At 36.2% G+C, this 18,846-nt stretch overlaps 1 protein-coding gene across 5 annotated transcripts in view; it reads left to right on the plus strand.

The window, feature by feature from the left end:
• Positions 1-18,846, plus strand: part of Rsh (radish) — a 201,662-nt gene that overhangs the window by 120,987 nt on the left and 61,829 nt on the right. For 2 of the 5 annotated variants that reach the window (XM_049844570.2, XM_064038526.1), the window contains 4 exons: positions 3,644-3,762; positions 5,627-5,838; positions 5,948-7,333; positions 13,630-13,718. In XM_049844570.2, the coding sequence (XP_049700527.1) occupies positions 3,725-3,762; positions 5,627-5,838; positions 5,948-7,333; positions 13,630-13,718 (1,725 nt within the window). In that variant the 5' untranslated portion in view covers positions 3,644-3,724. Of the gene's footprint in view, positions 1-3,643; positions 3,854-5,626; positions 5,839-5,947; positions 7,334-13,629; positions 13,719-18,846 lie in introns of all 5 variants that reach the window. The other 3 variants (XM_049844573.2, XM_064038528.1, XM_064038527.1) reach the window with 2 other exon arrangements.

The raw sequence follows: 18,846 nt of genomic DNA on the forward strand, positions 1-18,846 counted from the left end.
TAAAATATTTACTAAAACTAAGAGTATACTCTCTAAGGTTTTCGTTTTAAAAACGAATTGCATTCATGCACAAGCAATTTTTATTGTATGTGGTGGATAACATTTTGTATTATTCACTGTCAGATTAGGTTTTTTGTTGTTTTAGCTAACACTGTTCGTTCGTAAAACAAAAACGTGTCAGCGGGCGAAATCCTCGCGCTCATCAATTCATGTCACGTCATAACTACACTCGGATACACAAACCTACTCGAACATTCTGTGAATCGCTACAGCCTTGAGCGCCCAGTAATCTAGTACATATAACGATTACTGTATTTCGCACGAAAGCATCTAAGTGCGCTCCGATGGCCTCTACTCGTGCAGAATATTATACCGAGTCTGCATGTGAATATCTTAGGCACCTGCGTCAAAGGACCCGATATATAGGACATCAAAGGATCACATAGACTTCAACTAACGCAAAATAAATTAAGTGACACAACTCTCCTCAACTTTGGTAATAAACAGAACTTCTCAATTCTAACTTTTAATTCGAAAAGGTTTGTACGGTCTCTCGAATGCTTTGGAGACTTCTTCAAATAATTTACCGTTCGAATTGCATTACAACATAGGAATTTTGTACAAACATTTTTCAATTCACGTACAAAACCTTTGGTTTGGAACATCCAACAATGAATACCAGAGACTAACGCAGGATTCACAATGAACGCTGGCCGCTGCCTACGGTAACAAAGCATGTCCAATATTGGACCGACCCGACACGTAACACGATAACATCAAATACCTGAATAAAGACCAATCATGCTTAACGAGATGCCCATAGTCATAGGAAACCTATTTTGTAGATCAGGACCTAATGTATGGGTCTGGATCGTGTCTATAGTATTAAGTTATCGAAATTTTGAAGTCTGTGAATTTACCTCTGCAAGATAGGGTTCCCCATAAGTTCACCACGCGGTATGTCCTTGATGTTAACTTGTCAGCATTTATTTGATGCTCAGTTAATCTAAATTGCGGCCTAAACTCCATTAACTCGCTAAACATTTCTAATGTATTAACTGTTCCACTTTGTATGTAAGTTTATTTGCGCTTGACAGAGCGTTTAGTAATGCAAAAGTTGTTTGTTCTCTCAAAACTCAGCTTTGTTTCCAATTCTAATTTAGAATTCACCGTGTAGGTACAGGAAAACGAACAAGTACCAACAGAATAAGCACAAATTAGATAATAAAGTTCAGGGCGATCAATTTCGTGCCAAAACTCCGTATGGCGAAGTTAACTGCGATCAATTCTGCGAAATTCTGTACCTACTTAATGGACTCTTTCACGCCAAAATATGTCGTTACAGAGAGCGTATTATTTGTTGAGGACTAATTGAATGAAGCGGCCCGGCGGCCGTCAGGCAGCAGCCGCGGGCGACGGGACGCACCCAACAAAATTCATTTAAAACTTTACCCGTCCCCATCAATCAAAAACCAATCTAAATTGAACAACATTCCCGTTTGTTCATGGACTATTCTTCAAAAAAATTAAAGACTTAAAAGCAGCCGATTCGAGTGCCATTATACGGCTATTGCGAACGAGGGCATAAACTGCCTTTATGATGGTAGCAGGAAACTGCACAAAAGATGGAAACCCAACATGAAATTTAATTGAGAAAATACCTGAGAAGTACAGTAAAGTCGGCTTGTGAATGTCTAATTGGTTGCGTTGTATGAAACAGGTTGGTAAGCTCTCCTTTGCTGGGATTTAGTTTCCCGCTTCGAATACCTACACTACACAGCTTCCGTGAAATGGTAACATGATATTCATTGCATTGAATAGACATATTATCCATGACACATTTCGGATACATTGTTTCTAAAAAAGGAATACTCCATGAAGCTCATTTGTATCATGCTTAGCAAAAAGTATGCTGGACTGCTGACAAAGTCAAAAGTTTTAAGTAAAACAAAAACACTTCAGTAAGTGTAATTTATTAGAAGGACCGTCACTAAACCAAACGCCTGATCTATACAAAGGCCTCCTGATAAATGATACGTCCAATAATTACGGCTTTTAATAAATGAAAACTTTAGTGAACTAATTATAAATCAGTACATATAGTGAGCCGAAAAATAAATCACCACAAAATGATTATAATATACTTAATAATTTAAGTGGCAGTGATTTTAAAGGCGGACAAATAATGTGTTATTTAGAATTTTCTCTTGATAAAAGTTCAAGAATACTTCACTTACCTACTGCTAGCGCCATCTCTGAATCGGTGGCGGACATTCTGTGCAAGCTTTCTTCGTTGCGGTTAGCACAGTACCGCCATCTATGACTTACAACTTTCACTATCAACTGAAAAGCTTAACAGCTGGTCTACTACTAGAAAATAGTGTGGAAAATTCTCACTACATGTCGCTTTTCCAACATTATGACTTTCTCACTGAGTTTTCACAGTTGCCGTAAATATGAGCGACTTTTCAGCTTGTGGTGCATACGATGAATTGCAACAGTTTATCTATACAAATAATGGTACTGCTCAACTTTATTAACGGTCGGACAAGGTCTATGAAGGTACAATTTGGGTAGAAGAACAATCCGACAAATCAGATAATATTAAAATCACTTGGATAAACCACTGAAACGAAACAAGAACATAGCGTTTAACGTGGATCACCTTCTGATCCGTCATGAGGCATATGACTTTTAATACTGAATAATGGTCTCAATAAAAAAGCCTGTTAATATAGACGCTTGTTCGTTTTCCTTATGACCACTACGTGAGTTAGAGTTAGTTCTAAAGATTATCCTCACTTTAACAAACATTTCTTTTTCTCTTATTGAAGAGACGGATTAGATACTTTATTATTTATTCTCAATACAAATACCTACAGATAATTCTTCTAAAATATCCAAAGATATAACAATAACATAAGCTAAAATTACGGGTTATTTTCGAGATCGCAAATTTGACGTATCAACGGTAATTTTGTGAGTTGACATCTCATAACGTAGACCTTTATTCGTTACTTTATGACACCGAACACGAATCCTCCATTTATACTTTACATAATTAAGGAACAAATAATGCTGTTTATTTCCTTTGTTTGTATAAGATTTTAGATAGGAATGGCAAAGCTGTTGGATAAATAAAACACAAAATTGGAAAGTACCTACGTTTTTACTTTAATTTTAGGTATTGTTGAAATGATAGGACATAAATACAGTTATCAATTAACACTATGGAAAAGTCATATTTTATTTAAGTAAGTTGGCAAAGTTAATTTTTAAGAACACAAGCAAACACAAAACACACAGTCTATATCTTTACTACTTCACTTTTTATACTTCAGTCTCTACAAACATAACACGATCTCAAAAACTGTTCTGATTTTCTACGGAACATTTTATTTTTCAGCGATATTTAGGCCGACCTATTCTGACGTTGGTTGCCTACGGAAACTGAATTTCACGTCACAATAACACGCAACGATGACGTCATACTGACGTTACAATGCTTTTTTAAGATTTGATGAATGAGAAAAGTTGGCATCATGTGCCAAAAGTACCCGACCAACGTCAATATAGGAAGACGGCTGCTCTAAAGACTGATTCTGCAACTAATACGATTAATTTATTTTACCTATTGTTTCAGATGTACAAACTGTTTGATGTGATAATTGTGTATGGGAATTACCCTCAGTTAGCGCCCTGACCCAATGACCCGGCTTTCGACATGCCTCAGTCCCCCTCACCTCGTCTGCGCCATTACAGGTCCCTGGAAACCAAGCATGGTTATATAAACCAAGCATGAAACGTACCAAGCATGAAATCATGAGCATCGAACATCATCCGCAAAACACATGTACGAACCTCGCATGTCTCTCTACTCTAAAATCTGCTTTAAGTTGAGCTACTTTAAGTTTATTTTTGCATGACAAATCCCAGTAAGTTTTGCTTTAAAATTCTTACTTTAATTTCTTAAAGTGAAACTCAAAAATAGTTTCAGGAACCTAAATAAACAAAAATAACTAAATTAAACTGCATGGCATTTAAATTGAATTACATATTCTAAACGCGAAAAGCTATGATAAACAAACTTTTGCTTTTTCTTTTCAGTTTATTCTTTTGTTTATATTTTCCTTTGAGGTTCCAACTATTTTAATTTTTTTTATTATCAAAAGGTTGACTTCTAAAAAATCGCACGTCTATATTTACTCTATTCAGTAACAACAGGTATTTGACATATAACCTAAAGATGTTTCTAGTTTACTGAATTCTATGTTCTTAATTGGAAGTCTTCCTACCTTAATCAAAACCGCCGAAAATATAATCATCTGAAAACTCTCTCTTTATCTCTTTCAAACTTTTGAAATCAATCTGCACTTTTCTTAAACACTACTTCATAACAAACACTCATAAACATATACAATATCATTGTTAAAAGTTAACGAATTATCATAATAAGTAAGTAGTACATAAGTTATAGCACTGTAGACATAGATAGTAGGTAGGCAGGCTCATCTCGATAACTTTTAGTAGTTAAAATAAATAGGTAAGCAGTTAAAACTTCGTAGATTAATTCAACCTTTTTAATAGCAAGGTAAAATACTTTAGAATTCTTATAAAATTCTAGATTAAAATTACCTAATTTAATACTCCTTAGAACTTTTTCCAGAAGACATTTGATTAATTACAAAAGTTACCAAAATTGTTATCTTTCTTTGTATCTGTCACCTAAACATTAGAGTTTTCCGGAAAAGGTTCTAATTTAGGTAGGTAGATCGTAATTAGCTTAATTATACCTATTTAGTTTTAAAAATAAATATTTTTTTATAAAACAGAGCTTCTTTCACAGAACGTCTTTTTTTGACAATTTGACGCTCACTTAATATCAATGACTCAACTCAGCTCAAGTGTTCATTCCCATGTACTGACTTATCTATTACAAGGTACTCTTAGTTTACAAGAAAATTGGATCTCATTGCCAAGAGATTTCAAACTGACTGAGCACATTCCCCGTTTCCACTTCAATAATATTAAACACCGTTTCTCGATCGTCAGTCACACTGAGGCAAATTCGCTCATCCGAATAGCCGGCAGATAGGTATTATCAAAACATCATGCGTGGACTGACTATGCCGCAACAATAACAATCACAAGCTTTTATCTAGCGATAGGTGTTGCGTACCTACATCATAAACACGTCTCCAAGGCTCTCGATAAACATGGATATGGGAAAGCACTTTCCACTGATGAAACTTTACCCAATTTACACATCCCTGAATTAATCAAGATGATAAGGAACTTGGCATTTGTCGGTGATAATCAATACAATTATAATCCGACAAGAATATTGTAGTATCGCATCAATTGTTTATTGATAAAGTAATACACGTCGACAGCTAGGGGAGTGGTTATTACTTAATATCGGTAGTTCGGTTATCAGGCCGGTGATGCGAGCACAAGGGCGCGATATGTCGCTTCACGCTTATTCGCACCGACTACCGGGTACACGAACCACCATGTATCGTGGTATCAATTTTCGGAATAATAAATCGTTAGTGCAACAACTCTCCCAAAACTTTTCTATCAGACAAAAGGCAAGTGTTCTAATGGTTCTTTTGTTTTTGTACAGGACTATGACAGCAATATGTTTCGTTTGCAACCTACCAATACTGTCGCATCAAGTGGGCTTGGTTTGGGCTGGAGGCAACGGCTGGGACGAGCTGACACGATCTACCTTAGAAGAATCCACTCTCAGACAGAGACTCGGCAGTCGGAGGGATTCGGCAGCGCAAGTGTCTTGCCTATCACCGCCGGAGCCAGACGTCGAAAATCAGCCCAGAGGTACGTAATTAACCATGTTACACTCGTATTCTATATGAACATTTTCGAAATTCGAAATAAATAAATACATAAGGTATGCAAATATGTCATTAGAATCACTTATTTGTAGGTGGACCTCGTCGCCGCCGCTCCTCTTTGGCTCAATTAACCGATATACTGCGCGAGTGGGGTGGCGGGGGCAGCGCGCCCCGACGCCAGCGGGCCCCGCTCTCCCGGCGAGAGACCCTGGCGGACCTCGCCCGCTCCCTGCCTTGGGCGCGGCACGAACCACCACCGAGGCGCCGACGCGATTCTTCAGCCGACTCCGGCATCAAATCCATGGCCTCCAAGCGCCGTGACTCAAAAGCACCTCAAGATTTTCGCGCAGATTTTCCCAACTGGGACCGCAAAGATTCAATAACCATCATGCCTACCAGAGAACGACGTATCAAGAGACGCGGCTCTGAAGAAAATAAGGAGCGTAGAGACTCAGTAGATGGACATCGCCACCGTCGTGACTCCGTCGCAGCACCTCCTAGGATAGTAGCGACCCATAGAAAAAGGCGAACATCGCCGCCAACTCCAGCACCTCCATCTTTTGTTGATGCATCTTCTGACCCTGGACCCTCTACACATATGCCATGCGTGACTGTAGTTGCTATCCATGAACCAAGCCGATCCGATGGAGAGTGCCAACCTACAATGACAATGCCTACTATCATTACATCTGCTGTGACACCCTCACCTACATCACCTACGCCACCAAACAGTAGTGCCACTCAAACAGTGCAGACTTCCCAAACAACACAATCAGCTCAAGCAACCCAAGCCACTCCCGGCGGCCGGTCTCCACCGAACTTAGGTGGCCGTCGGGATTCAACTACCCAATGCGGTCGTGCTCGCAGAGATTCTAGAGCTGCAGCCAGTCCAGAACGAAGACTTGGTAGGTTACAACGCCAAGCTACTGCCTTTGATGATCCAATAGGACCACCTGGTACTAGACGTAGAGATTCGGGGCCATCATTAGGTCCCGACGATGAAGGGAGGGCGAGAAGAGATTCTTTAAGCCCTGACTCTGCAGTAAGGCCAAGACGAGAACGCTCTCAACTAAGTCCTGATCGTGCTGGAGGAGGTGAGTTAAGTCCATCAGCTGCCAGGCGACGGAGTCGACTACGGAGACAAGCATCGTGTGCCAGGATGGGCCGAGCACGAAGCCCAGAATCTAGCTCTTGCTCGAGTAGAGATCCTAGTCCTTGTGCTCGGCCACCTGAGAGGACGATGATCCGGCGACAATCTACTACTGAAGAAATACTAATAGCCAGAGGCTTTCGCCGGCAGTCGACTACTGAGGAAATGATTAGATGCAGAAATTTTCGACGTCAAAGTTCGCAAAGTGATGATGCTTGCATGCGAGCGCGCGGTCGTCGAGACTCCTCAACACAAATACTAGATGGAACTATTGGGACCATGACTGTTGAGACTACAAGCACGTTCTTCGATTCCAGCACACAAACTGGTAAGTTTTTGTTAAATATATTTTTATTAGGAACATAATCGTTTTATCATCTTTAGATCTCAAAACTGTCCTAAGACAAAATAAGGCAAAACGGGCTTTAAAGCACATTAATGAAACTAGTAGTTCCTACAAAGTACCTAAATATCGTTGTTGGAAGTATAATACTTTGGTTATTCTGAAAATCGGTATTTGAACTTTATTAAAGTTAACTGGGTGTACTACGCCGAATCGAATAACAAATAATCGAATATCAATTGATCGACCACTATAAATCGAAATTCTAAATACTCGAACATTCATAATATCGAATGGTTATTAAATCGAACATTCAATACATCTCACAGTCAATACATCGAGTGTTCAAAATATCGAATGTTTGTTTGATCGAGCGTTAAATGCATCGCATATTCATCCTGTCGAAAAATCTGTATTTTTTATGAATACAAGAAAAACTCAAAATTTTATAATAAATCACATTTTAATCTTTAATTCTTATCTTTTAAAGGTACATTTCAAATTTTTGTATGAATTGAAAAGGCAAACGCGGGATTGGGAAGACCTACTTTACAAAGAAGAGGCAAAAGGGATGATAATGCGATTGAAAAATGTTAAATAATAATAAAAACTATATTAAAATGTGTTTTATTATAAAATTTTGAGTTTTTCTTGTATTCATAAAAAATGCAGATTTTTCGATAGGATGAATATGCGATGCATTTAACGCTCGATCAAACAAACATTCGATATTTTGAACACTCGATGTATTGACTGTGAGATGTATTGAATGTTCGATTTAATAACCATTCGATATTATGAATGTTCGAGTATTTAGAATTTCGATTTATAGTGGTCGATCAATTGATATTCGATTATTTGTTATTCGATTCGGCGTAGTACACCCAAGTTAACTGTAGTGGCGGGCGGGCGACGAACAACTTTCAGCTAACACGCGCTAAAGAGCTTTTGCGGAACGTGAAACGCATTACAACAGCAAACTCAATCGCTATACAAGCACTACTCACTGACAACAGCCATTGCCACGTGCTCGGCCCCCGCCCCTTTTGATCAGCCAATCGATTCACTCGCTGCTCGCTTGTCTCTGTCTCACGGTACTGCTTTACCGACGGGAAGAAGAGGGTTGACGGGTGAAAATCCCTCTTTACCGAGGGAGTGGGGCCCGGTGGCGCCACCGGCGGGCCAGCAGTTTCAGGCGGCCACTTTGAACTGGCAGCGCGGTCGCGCGGACCACGAGATGAGATGAACGCGAGCGATCGGCGCAGGCTCGCCCGCCCGCGCCCTGTCATCTGTTGCCGAATGCTGCCATGTTTACTAGAACGAAAGTGACGTGCCGTACACAACGAATAACCTCAAATAACATAACATTGACAGCCTAAATTCGCGAGAAAAAATTCGTGAGCAATACTCCAACGTAGACGTTACAACGAATCTTGTTTTCCTGTAAAATACAGTTATAGCCGAAGTAGAATCCCGGTTTGTGTTATTAAAAATTATTTGACAATCCACAGTTTGTACACTCGGGAAAATATATTTTTGTTGTATGTTTTGCTGGTCGTGTCGTGAAAAGGTTTACGTGATAAGGATAGTTTCTTATCAGCCAGTGTCATCGGTGAAACACAATATTTACTAAGGACGAAATTGTAAATAAGTGTACTGTTAAATAACAAAACACCAAGTAGTAGTCGTGTCGTAAATAAATGTTAGCGTTAAAATTAATGTCGTATTAAGTATATCCTTGTTTAGATATATTAAGACATAAAAAGTCCAAAATATAATACTTAATCGCAAGTTAAATCACGTGTGTCATCATTGAGCCGAAACGATATGGTAAGTGGATTGCTACTAATACATTTCCGATAAATTTCTATTTAAATTACGGTATGGGTGGATATTGACGTACCTCGCCGTCTATTTTATTTTTATATACGTGCAATTTTACAAGTTAGAAACTTAAACCATGTGTGATTTAAAGTCATGTTTAATGATGATTATGAGCCTATTGTCAATTTGTTTACATTTTAATTTAACTGCTCCACGATATAACCAAACTTAAAAATCACTTACATATTTTAATAAGTGTACCTAAATACAAAATAAAAAAAAAATCTACTTTCAAAATGTTTAACCAAATTAAATTGGGATAAAAATAAATGTCACTAGAATTTAAAGCTCTATAGGTGCTATTCTTCTCAAACCCTTCACTATCAACTATCTCAAAAATTTACCTCGGAATTTTCCAAAAAAAAGTCTGTTTAAAAAAAACACAAACAGTCTGTGACATCGTTTTCTTTTAGCAATCACATTCAGGATGGGTACCCTTTGATATAATTGTCCGCCCCACTGAAAAACGACAAAGGGACAAAGCCCTTTGAAAATCGAGATGGCATAGATATTGTGACGGTCTCTCGTCAACCGTGTTCTATCGTTAATTCAATAGTTCAGTGGTGCCTATTGATTCTGGTCTGCATTTGAACTAAAATCATGTTGCTTCCTCAATTCCTTATTGTTTCTGAGCTGTTCTTTTGACAGTCTGAAGGCGGTTTTATATTTTATTTACTTATACTACACTCAGGTTGCCCGGTTGATCGAAATTACATACATATGTACTACTGCACATGAGTTTTTGGTTTACTTATACAGAGAATGATAAAACAAGAAATAAAGCCTGAAAAACTTGCTTACTTCGCTATTGCCTTCCACTGATTTCACGTGGTAATTTTCATACAAATTATTTAATAAATAATCCTTTAAAGTGACATGACCAAAATCCCACTAACACACAAAAGCTAGATCTTTTAAGGGTTCCTACATATACAAAAGTAAAGGCATCATTTATTTGTAAAAAGTTTAACATTGATACTAATATGTCTCCAGTATCACAACAATATTTTATTCATATGTACCTACAACATCGTATAAACGATACCAATAATAATTTCAGAAAAACATGTGTACCTACTCAAAGGACTTAATTCCATAAAATATCAGCCTTTCTGCTTACTGAAACATGCTTATATCTAATTGGGTGTCTTTTCTCTGAAGTCTATTACATAACCGTAATATTTCTTTAACTGTCCATAAAAACGTTTAATAGTAACCATACACTGCAGATTAAATAGTCACCTGACAGTTAAATATATAAAACGAATAAATTTTTTTAAAGAAAATCTTGTTTCCAATCAACGTTTTCAGTCGGTCTGATTCAGCTAAATACCTGATCTTTGTAATGTGTGTCCCACCACACTTCTTCATACCGATTTATGAGCCCAAATAAACTGTCTACCAACTAAAAGTTTGCAGTGTAATAGTGGACAAAATCCAAGCGAAATTTTGACCACTTATTTTTATTTCAAATTCTCAGTTTCTATCTACATCGACCGTTGATCGCTAGACAGTTAAATGAGTCAAAAATATCTTTGTCTGGCTAGTTTTTTAAACTTTCAATAGTTGGGTACTGTTGTTAATTTATAAAGCCGTAACTTTAATAAATGAGATCTTAAAAAATAAGAACCCTAGCTTGTTATCCAAACTACAAATAAAACACTGTTGTCTTAGAACGTCTATAAATAAAACTAATAATTAAGCCGAGGGATATTGCGAGAAATATTTTGCCTAATTCTAAGCTTAATTTTAAAGATTTATTTATATAATAATGCTATACTTGAGTTACCTTTCTAACAAAAGGAGTCAGGTTTAATACAAAATTGGTTTAGCAACAACAAGCCCACTTCGATGCAACATTTTTTGTCTGTTACAAATACTGCGACGCGTCTCCCGTCACAACAACTGATAAGCTTATCTAGACAGTAATTTTATTCCAATATGACTCCCAGATCTAAGCACGATATACAGCGTAAAGATAAAACACACTCAACATAAATTTCTAATAGCCAATATACGACGCCTGCCTTATTTTAATAACAAAATTATATAACTGACGAGAACGATAAACGCATAGAATATTGAAACAACACTGTTATGGCCTCTCATAACATTATGTAGCAATATTATCGCCGCTATATACTTCCTCAGCTATAAAAAGATGAAAATACTTATTTACTGCCCACTTTATTGCGTCTACTATGATCACATTAATTACGCTCTGTTTTCTACGACGAACGTTTAATATTTCAATAGAGAAACCGGCAACTAAGTTTTATGATTGTCTCAAGTACTTATCGACGCCCAATAGCATTTTATTAACTTGTAAAGCGAATCAATTCACTGACTACGATGTAACACTAACGACATAGTATTCATTTTCGAAAAGTTCATTGAATTTAAACTCAAAATTATGAGGTACTTCGAGTGTCTAACAAATTACTGTTATGAATACAAAATCAATATTGACTCTCAAGTACCCTGCCAAAGTTTTTTAACTTTATATCTCAGCCGGGAGCCATTTATCAAAATTTGTTCAAAGAAACACAATGATCAGTCGACTATCTAACATTTGGGCTGCGAGCCTTGTTCGAGTAGCATTAAAGTGTCAAATAGTTTAATCTATGATCAATCAAAACTTTGTCGCAGAAAAATTGGTTTTCGTAAAACGTAAAGAGAAATCTCATTCATCCAAATAAAGAACTGTCAGTTTGCTGTCTGAGTAACCTTTTAAAAAGAGGAGGCCCTTTTCATCAAGTTAGATAGGTACTCGTGTCAAGTTTGTTTCTTATATTTTTGTGAAAGAAATAAAGTTGATCAATAATGCATTATGTTTGAGACTCTTGAATGTCCACTGAGAATAGCTAAGTGGTTGTCACATGTTACGACAGGGGTCGTCAATAACTTGGTCTTCAAATGTGGAGTGTGGATTTTTGGCAAGTTTCCGAGGCACACCACTACGCCCTTTGGCACGAAGCCAAGCAACGGGGAAATTCTGCTTTCACTTTTTAATAAATGGGTTTGTAATTTTACGAGGCAGCTCAGCTTTAAGATAAAATTATGTTTAAAATGCCAACTTAGTGTTGCTACGCTGCAAGCTTAAAAATTACGAGATAAATGTGCAGTTGCTATCTTAATTATTTTTTATGTTCATGAATGTTTGCAATATGAGTCATATAGCCTTCAGGGACTTTGGATTTGATACCCAAAACGGTTTTAATTTCAGTCGCAGTAACTCAATATAGACACAGTTGTCATCAATGAATGACTAGTGCTTATATTTTTATAAGGAGACAACACGGGAGACAATTAATAAAATATCTAAAAAAATACGATAGATAATCATTATTATAATTTTGAATACGAATTAGTCCCAACTATTCCCAATGTAATATTCCCAACATATCTTTGAACAAATTTAAAGTTATGGATAAGAGAATAAATACTTCGTTGAAAGTTATTTCTATGGGACCTCTTAGGTAAAAAAATTACACATAGACGTTTTAAGATTTTCGGAGTTAAACTAACCCCAGTCGTGTGCTGCTTTGATTCACCTTGTTATATATTCAAATTCATTTTTCCTTCCTAACCATTTTAGGCGGCCCTTAGAATTTTTATTGCTCAATTATTATAAGGTAAAGGTTCATTTTGAGAGCAAATTGAAGGCCCATCTGTTTTCTTAAGAGTCAGTTATCTTGATTTATTAAAGCAACTTGTGTTGGTGTGTTATTATTAATGATTTTTGTGAAAAAAATTCGAGTAAAAATAGAACCCCTATTTTTACTTGAACTTTATTATATTTTTTTTGACAAAAAATATTAAAGTATGAGGATATTGACCGCTATTTTCGAATCAACTTATTATTTATCGGCTTTCACATGACGTATTAAAAAAATTACTAAATTCTCATAAATCATGAATTAAAAAAAAAAACAGTTTATTCCTGTTAAGTTAGTCTATCAACTCCTAACTCGGTAACTTATGATAGACAAACTTCATAAGTTGAAGCATCGATTTCATTCGATGACTTTAATAACCGGCTAACTTACCTTACTTACCTACTTGGAGAAGGGTTAACTTGAAATTATTAAGTAGGTACCTATGCGAAAAGAACTTCCTTTGTTCTTGATCTTCATTACTCACTTGAAAAGTAAAAACGGAATAATTATGCTCAACCAAACAGATGAACAGACAATTTAATAACAGACAGAAAAATGTAATAATGCTAGAAATGGGTTTTGTTGGTTATCCTTTAAGTTTTGCACGCAGGCAATTTTTTTTTCAATATATTCAATAACTTGTCTACAGATTTATGACCTGTAGGGAAATAGTGTCCTATAAGGCTTCCTTAGCAACATCTTAATTGATTTTGTTCTAATATTTACATAACATTTCAGAACCATCCCCCTTATACGACAACAATCACTACCACGAGGAATGTCTCCGCTGCAACTCCTGCGGGCTGAACCTCACCGGGCCCAACCAGGTCAGTGACCTTATCTTATGTACTTAATAACTTATGTACCTACCTATAAACAAATGACGATACAGTATGATAGCCTAGTTGTTAACGCACCTGCATAGTAATCTCAGTTCCCAATATTTTGTCTCTCCGTTGTTTTGCTCACTACAGATATTAATTTGAAATTTCTTGTATGGATCTATTGTCAATTATATCTGTAGTAAGCAAAACAATGATTAGAATATTGGAAGGGGCAATAAGTTGGTACCATGAAGTCACCATGTAAAGACAAAAATATTGTCTGCCTGTTCTAGGACCATCAAAAATTGTAACCTCAAAGTTTCTAGAATCTGCTTGTAATTCTCAGACAAATAAATAGTCATTGCTTTCAGTTTCTAACATTTCGACAACAGGTTCAGACAGTAACAGTCTAGTAATAGTTGCAAGTTAGAAGCAAGCTATAAAGACGGTATTTGTGTAGCTGTTATGGAAGATAAACTAAACCTCTTAGCGTTGCAAGCGTATTACGCTCAGATACTTAAGTCGAGTCTTGTAGGGATTAGATATCATACTCAGGGACTTCATTATTATTAAAACGTTAGAGATGTTACCTCAGTAAAATATTACCTAGTTTTACTGTTAAAGACCCAAGGTTACTTGAAATCTTCAGATAAATACCACATAATCAAACGTCAATTTTACAAAGAAGTCGCATTACTTGTACCTATCATGATTGAATACGCTAAGAGAGAAAAAATCCAAAGGCGATTATAACACTTAAAAAGCTACAACATCTGAATTCGATTCTGTTAAAGTGAAAAATATAGCTATTTCCCTTTAAATTCTTTTACCTTACATTTCAATGTGTTACCTTTGCTAACTGGAATTCCACTCAACGTTTCCTCGATTTTTCTTCAATCCTTTTAACCTGGCAAAATACTGAAATTCGTTAATTCATTTAAATTGCTGAAAGTACTCCTAATTCTTTGATTCGACTTTAAATTGTTTTGAATTCGTAAAATGTTGCTTTTCAACTGAATCAATTAAATTATCTTTGTTGGATAAGTGAATTCGCATAGCTCTATTATTTACTTTTATTGTTGAAACGCCTCATTTGTTGTCCGACATCAGATGAATTGATAATCAAACTTAATTGTTCATTGAATATTCTTGAAACAAAAAGACTATTTTGTAAAGTTTTATAAAAAAAGGTTTAAGATGAACTTGAAAATTTATATTGATTTGAATAGATATTCAAAGCTGAACAAACTTAGTAAACTGCAGTGACTTCAGTTAACCCTGAGGTGTGACCACTCAACTGACTTGCTAAAAGTAAATATTCAATTTCTTTAAGCAGTGGCATTGGGATCACAAAAGGACGCACTATAACTAAAGTAGCGAATATATTGATCAGATTTAGACGCCTTCCAAAAATATGCAGATCAGGTTTTTTCCATTTTCCCTCTGCAACATTGTGGCGAAGTATTTGAATGTAAACCAAAGGATTTTCAACGCTTTGTGGACTGAAGTAAAGGCTTTTGAAAGGTTTGACGACAAGAAAGTTTGGAGTATTTGGCAAAATATGGAATTAAGCAAGAAGTTTGTAAACAATAACGGTTGTTCTCTCAGCCCCGAAAACCTCTTTAACTGAAGGATATAATTTGTTTGTATTTGTAGGTTAAGAACTTGTGATTAAAGATTAAGGTGAATACACTGCAGATGTATAAATATTTGCCCAAAACTGAAAATAATGTAATTTTTCTATTAAAATTGAGCAATTAAACACAAAAATTTGGTAATTCATTCTTATACGTACCTACTTATAGGAACACAAAATGGAATCAATATAAAATAATATCAAGATCGCAAAAATGTCAGACGTAAGACGAGAATTTTGAAGGGACTCGATAATTAAATAAAAGCCCTCTTAAATTTGCCATTTTCGTAAGCTAAAACAAAATTTACGATAGGGCAGGTCAACTATCCACTTGGGATCCAGTTATAAATTAGCGGTGCCAAGTATACCCAGCTGCGTCTAAACAATTCAATTCTGAAACGCAAATAACGAACGAATGAGTTTTTGTTTGGTTTCACTTTCAAAGAGGTCAGGTTAAGTGCTAATGCTTATTGCTAGTATCCTTACCAGCTTTAAGCTATCCATTGCAGGTTATATATTTGAGTCAAAATCACTGGGTCCTTTTAGATACAGCCTATAATATTTAATAAGCTTATGCTATAAGTTTATAAGATTTTTCTCGATTGACTTTCTACAATTCTTGGATTCCGAAATTATAAAAATAATGAAATTTAAAAACATGTCTAATGTCTACACTGAAATCTATTTTTAACACTAAACGTTTTATTCATAATTACTTCAAATTGGATCAAAGTTTTTTCGAACAAGTATTCCATTCGAATTTCCCTTTTAGCACGCGACCGAAACAAATACGTTTGGAAAGCGTAATGGTGACCCACCCTTATTGGGCGATAACCAATATAGGGATGAAGCCGATACCGGTGCCAATGTACTAATAGCCTATTTTCATTGTAATGCGTTCAAACACACAGATATACAAATTAGCGAAATAGCTGCAGTAATAGATTAAAGTACAGTAAAGCAAAGTAATCTTTACTGTGTTGATTGAGTAAGTCGCAGTTGTTAGGTATAATATGATAGGTAAATAGTACATCAATCAGCCTATTTTGGCATACAATAATTAAGGCCCAGTCGAAGAAATACACACTCCTGAAATAGCATAATAGTTACCTATTTATTCTATACCGGTCAGTAAAGTTGAAAATCATTGCTTTAAGCCTATTTGAAGTCCACTACTGGACATAGGCATCTCCTAAATCTGCGCTATGTTACCGGGTATTTATATATTGGCTACTGAATTCTAACAACACTGAAGGTTTATATTTTTAGCGCAGAAAACATTCCTAATACCTATTTCAGAGTCTAAAGTTATTTTCACACTAATAACAATTTGGCAGCACCGTTGTTCCACATTAAAACAGTAATATTATTACCATCGGCTTAACACTTAGTTCTGTTAAACTATGTTAACGAATTAGTGGTAACTTTTTAATGTTATTACAAATAATAGCACCCTAACAGCTGTTTGTAATAAGTTTGTGATTATTTAAATGTCTTTGTTAACTACTTTGAGAGTTTTGTACGAATTTAAGTGTAGTTAAAGATGGTATTTAAAATATAGGACAGCTATGATTTAAATAGTTACCTAGTGCTGAAAACGTGACAAATACGTACAAACGTGAAATAAATAATAACTACGTTAATTCTACAATATTAAAGAAAAGATAACATAACATTCTACAATATTATAGAAGCGCCTTTACTGTTTCTATAAAAAGCCCAACGTCTCAAAGAACGTTACTTGAAGAGTTCATAAAAACTGTCTCACATTATCCAAACGTTAGTCGAAATACTGATCCACTGTATAACTTTAAATAACAAATACGAAATACAGTATAACCTATATATTTCTAGATCATCCATTCGTATAGGTAAACCTAGCCCATTTCACCTGGTCGCACAATGGTCATCAATCATTTCTCGACTGGCGACCACAGCAACCGGTCGCGCTGAGCGCTTTCTTAACGCCAACCACAACGTGGCCGGCGCCCCTACATTATCGGACCGTCCATTAAAAAAATACTACTAGATGTCCAATATATAGTAACGAGATAAACTGATAAATATATTACGTTAGGTTATGTGAAGAATTCTTAAATCTGTCACAAATTATACAAACGTTAGTCGACCACGGACTGATAGTATGACTTTAAATAACAAATACAAAATGTAATATAGGTCATATTATTTCTAGTTAAATTTTTTCTTTAGGTAAACCTAGCCCATTTCACCTGGTCGCACAATGGTCATCAATCATTTCTCGACTCGCGACCACAGCCACCGGTCGCGCCAAGCGCTTTCTTAACGCCAACCACAACGTGGCCGGCGCCCCTACATTATCGAACCGTCAATCAAACAAACTAGGTACTCTTTTGTACTGAAACATTGAGTAGGGTTAGCCCACAACCCTAGTGAAATAATTATTAGTCCCACTGGATTTTGCCTTCCTGTGTTAAGAGGTTTTTTGGGAGCAACTCATGTTTTGACTCGCGGCTAATAGAAAATTAATGGTCGGTGATGCGGGAAGGATTTGTACATTATTTTGGTTTTAGGGTAATTAGGTATAGATTCAAAAGTTTGAAAAGTGGTATATGGTTTTAGTCCCTAGCCTTGAAAAATAAGGCTAAATAAATAACACAAGCACTAATAATGAACACCTATGCAAGAACAAAAAAGGGTCTCTATACGTTGAAGTTGCTCACAATTAGCCTATGTCCATTCAAGCCTCTGAAACCACGAAACCTAGATCCACCAACCATGCAACCACACAAGCCTAAACGACCTCATTAGATCCCGATGACCTTGTAACAGCACAGAAAATAAAGGGCCGCACTTATACGGCAAGGACAAGGCGACTTTGATCTAAATTAATCAAAGACGAATTACGTGGGAAGCCCAACGCTGAGTTATTACCGCGGAGGGGAATCAATCACTCGGGGAATGACGAAACAAATGCTGAAATCTCTTTTCGGTCGGACAATGGCGAGATGGACGGCTGGCCCGGAGTTTTATGGAAATAAAGATTTTATTTATGTGCTTTTGCCCGTGTTAGACGATGTATCTTTTATTGTCATGGTATCTTGGCTCGGGAATAAGAAGACATTATGATGATGTCTACAATAGCTTTTTCTTTCTATATTTTACATGATAGAAGAATAGATAGATTTGCCTCCAAAAGTGCTAAAACTCTTAATTTTAAACATTACAACCTGTCATCTTATTTTTGCGAATATTGAATATAATTAAATCATTACATTATAAAACCCCAATAAACAGTTCTACACAATAGTTGGAGCGTAAGCTTTGGTTTATATCTCATGGGCTAGTCAGCTTGACGTGATTAATCCCGGCCGCTATCATGACCTTCCGGCTCAATCTTGTTCAATCTGATCTTCAATATCCTTCGTAGATGGTCAGTTAGATTTAGTTCTATCCTTGGATATCTTAAGCCATTATTTTACACAGTAGCAGTATGCAAAATGTCTGGTTTCCTTG

The sequence above is a fragment of the Helicoverpa armigera genome, chromosome 16 (genome assembly GCF_030705265.1).
Source record: "Helicoverpa armigera isolate CAAS_96S chromosome 16, ASM3070526v1, whole genome shotgun sequence".
In the NCBI taxonomy this organism is placed as follows: Eukaryota; Metazoa; Arthropoda; class Insecta; order Lepidoptera; family Noctuidae; genus Helicoverpa; species Helicoverpa armigera.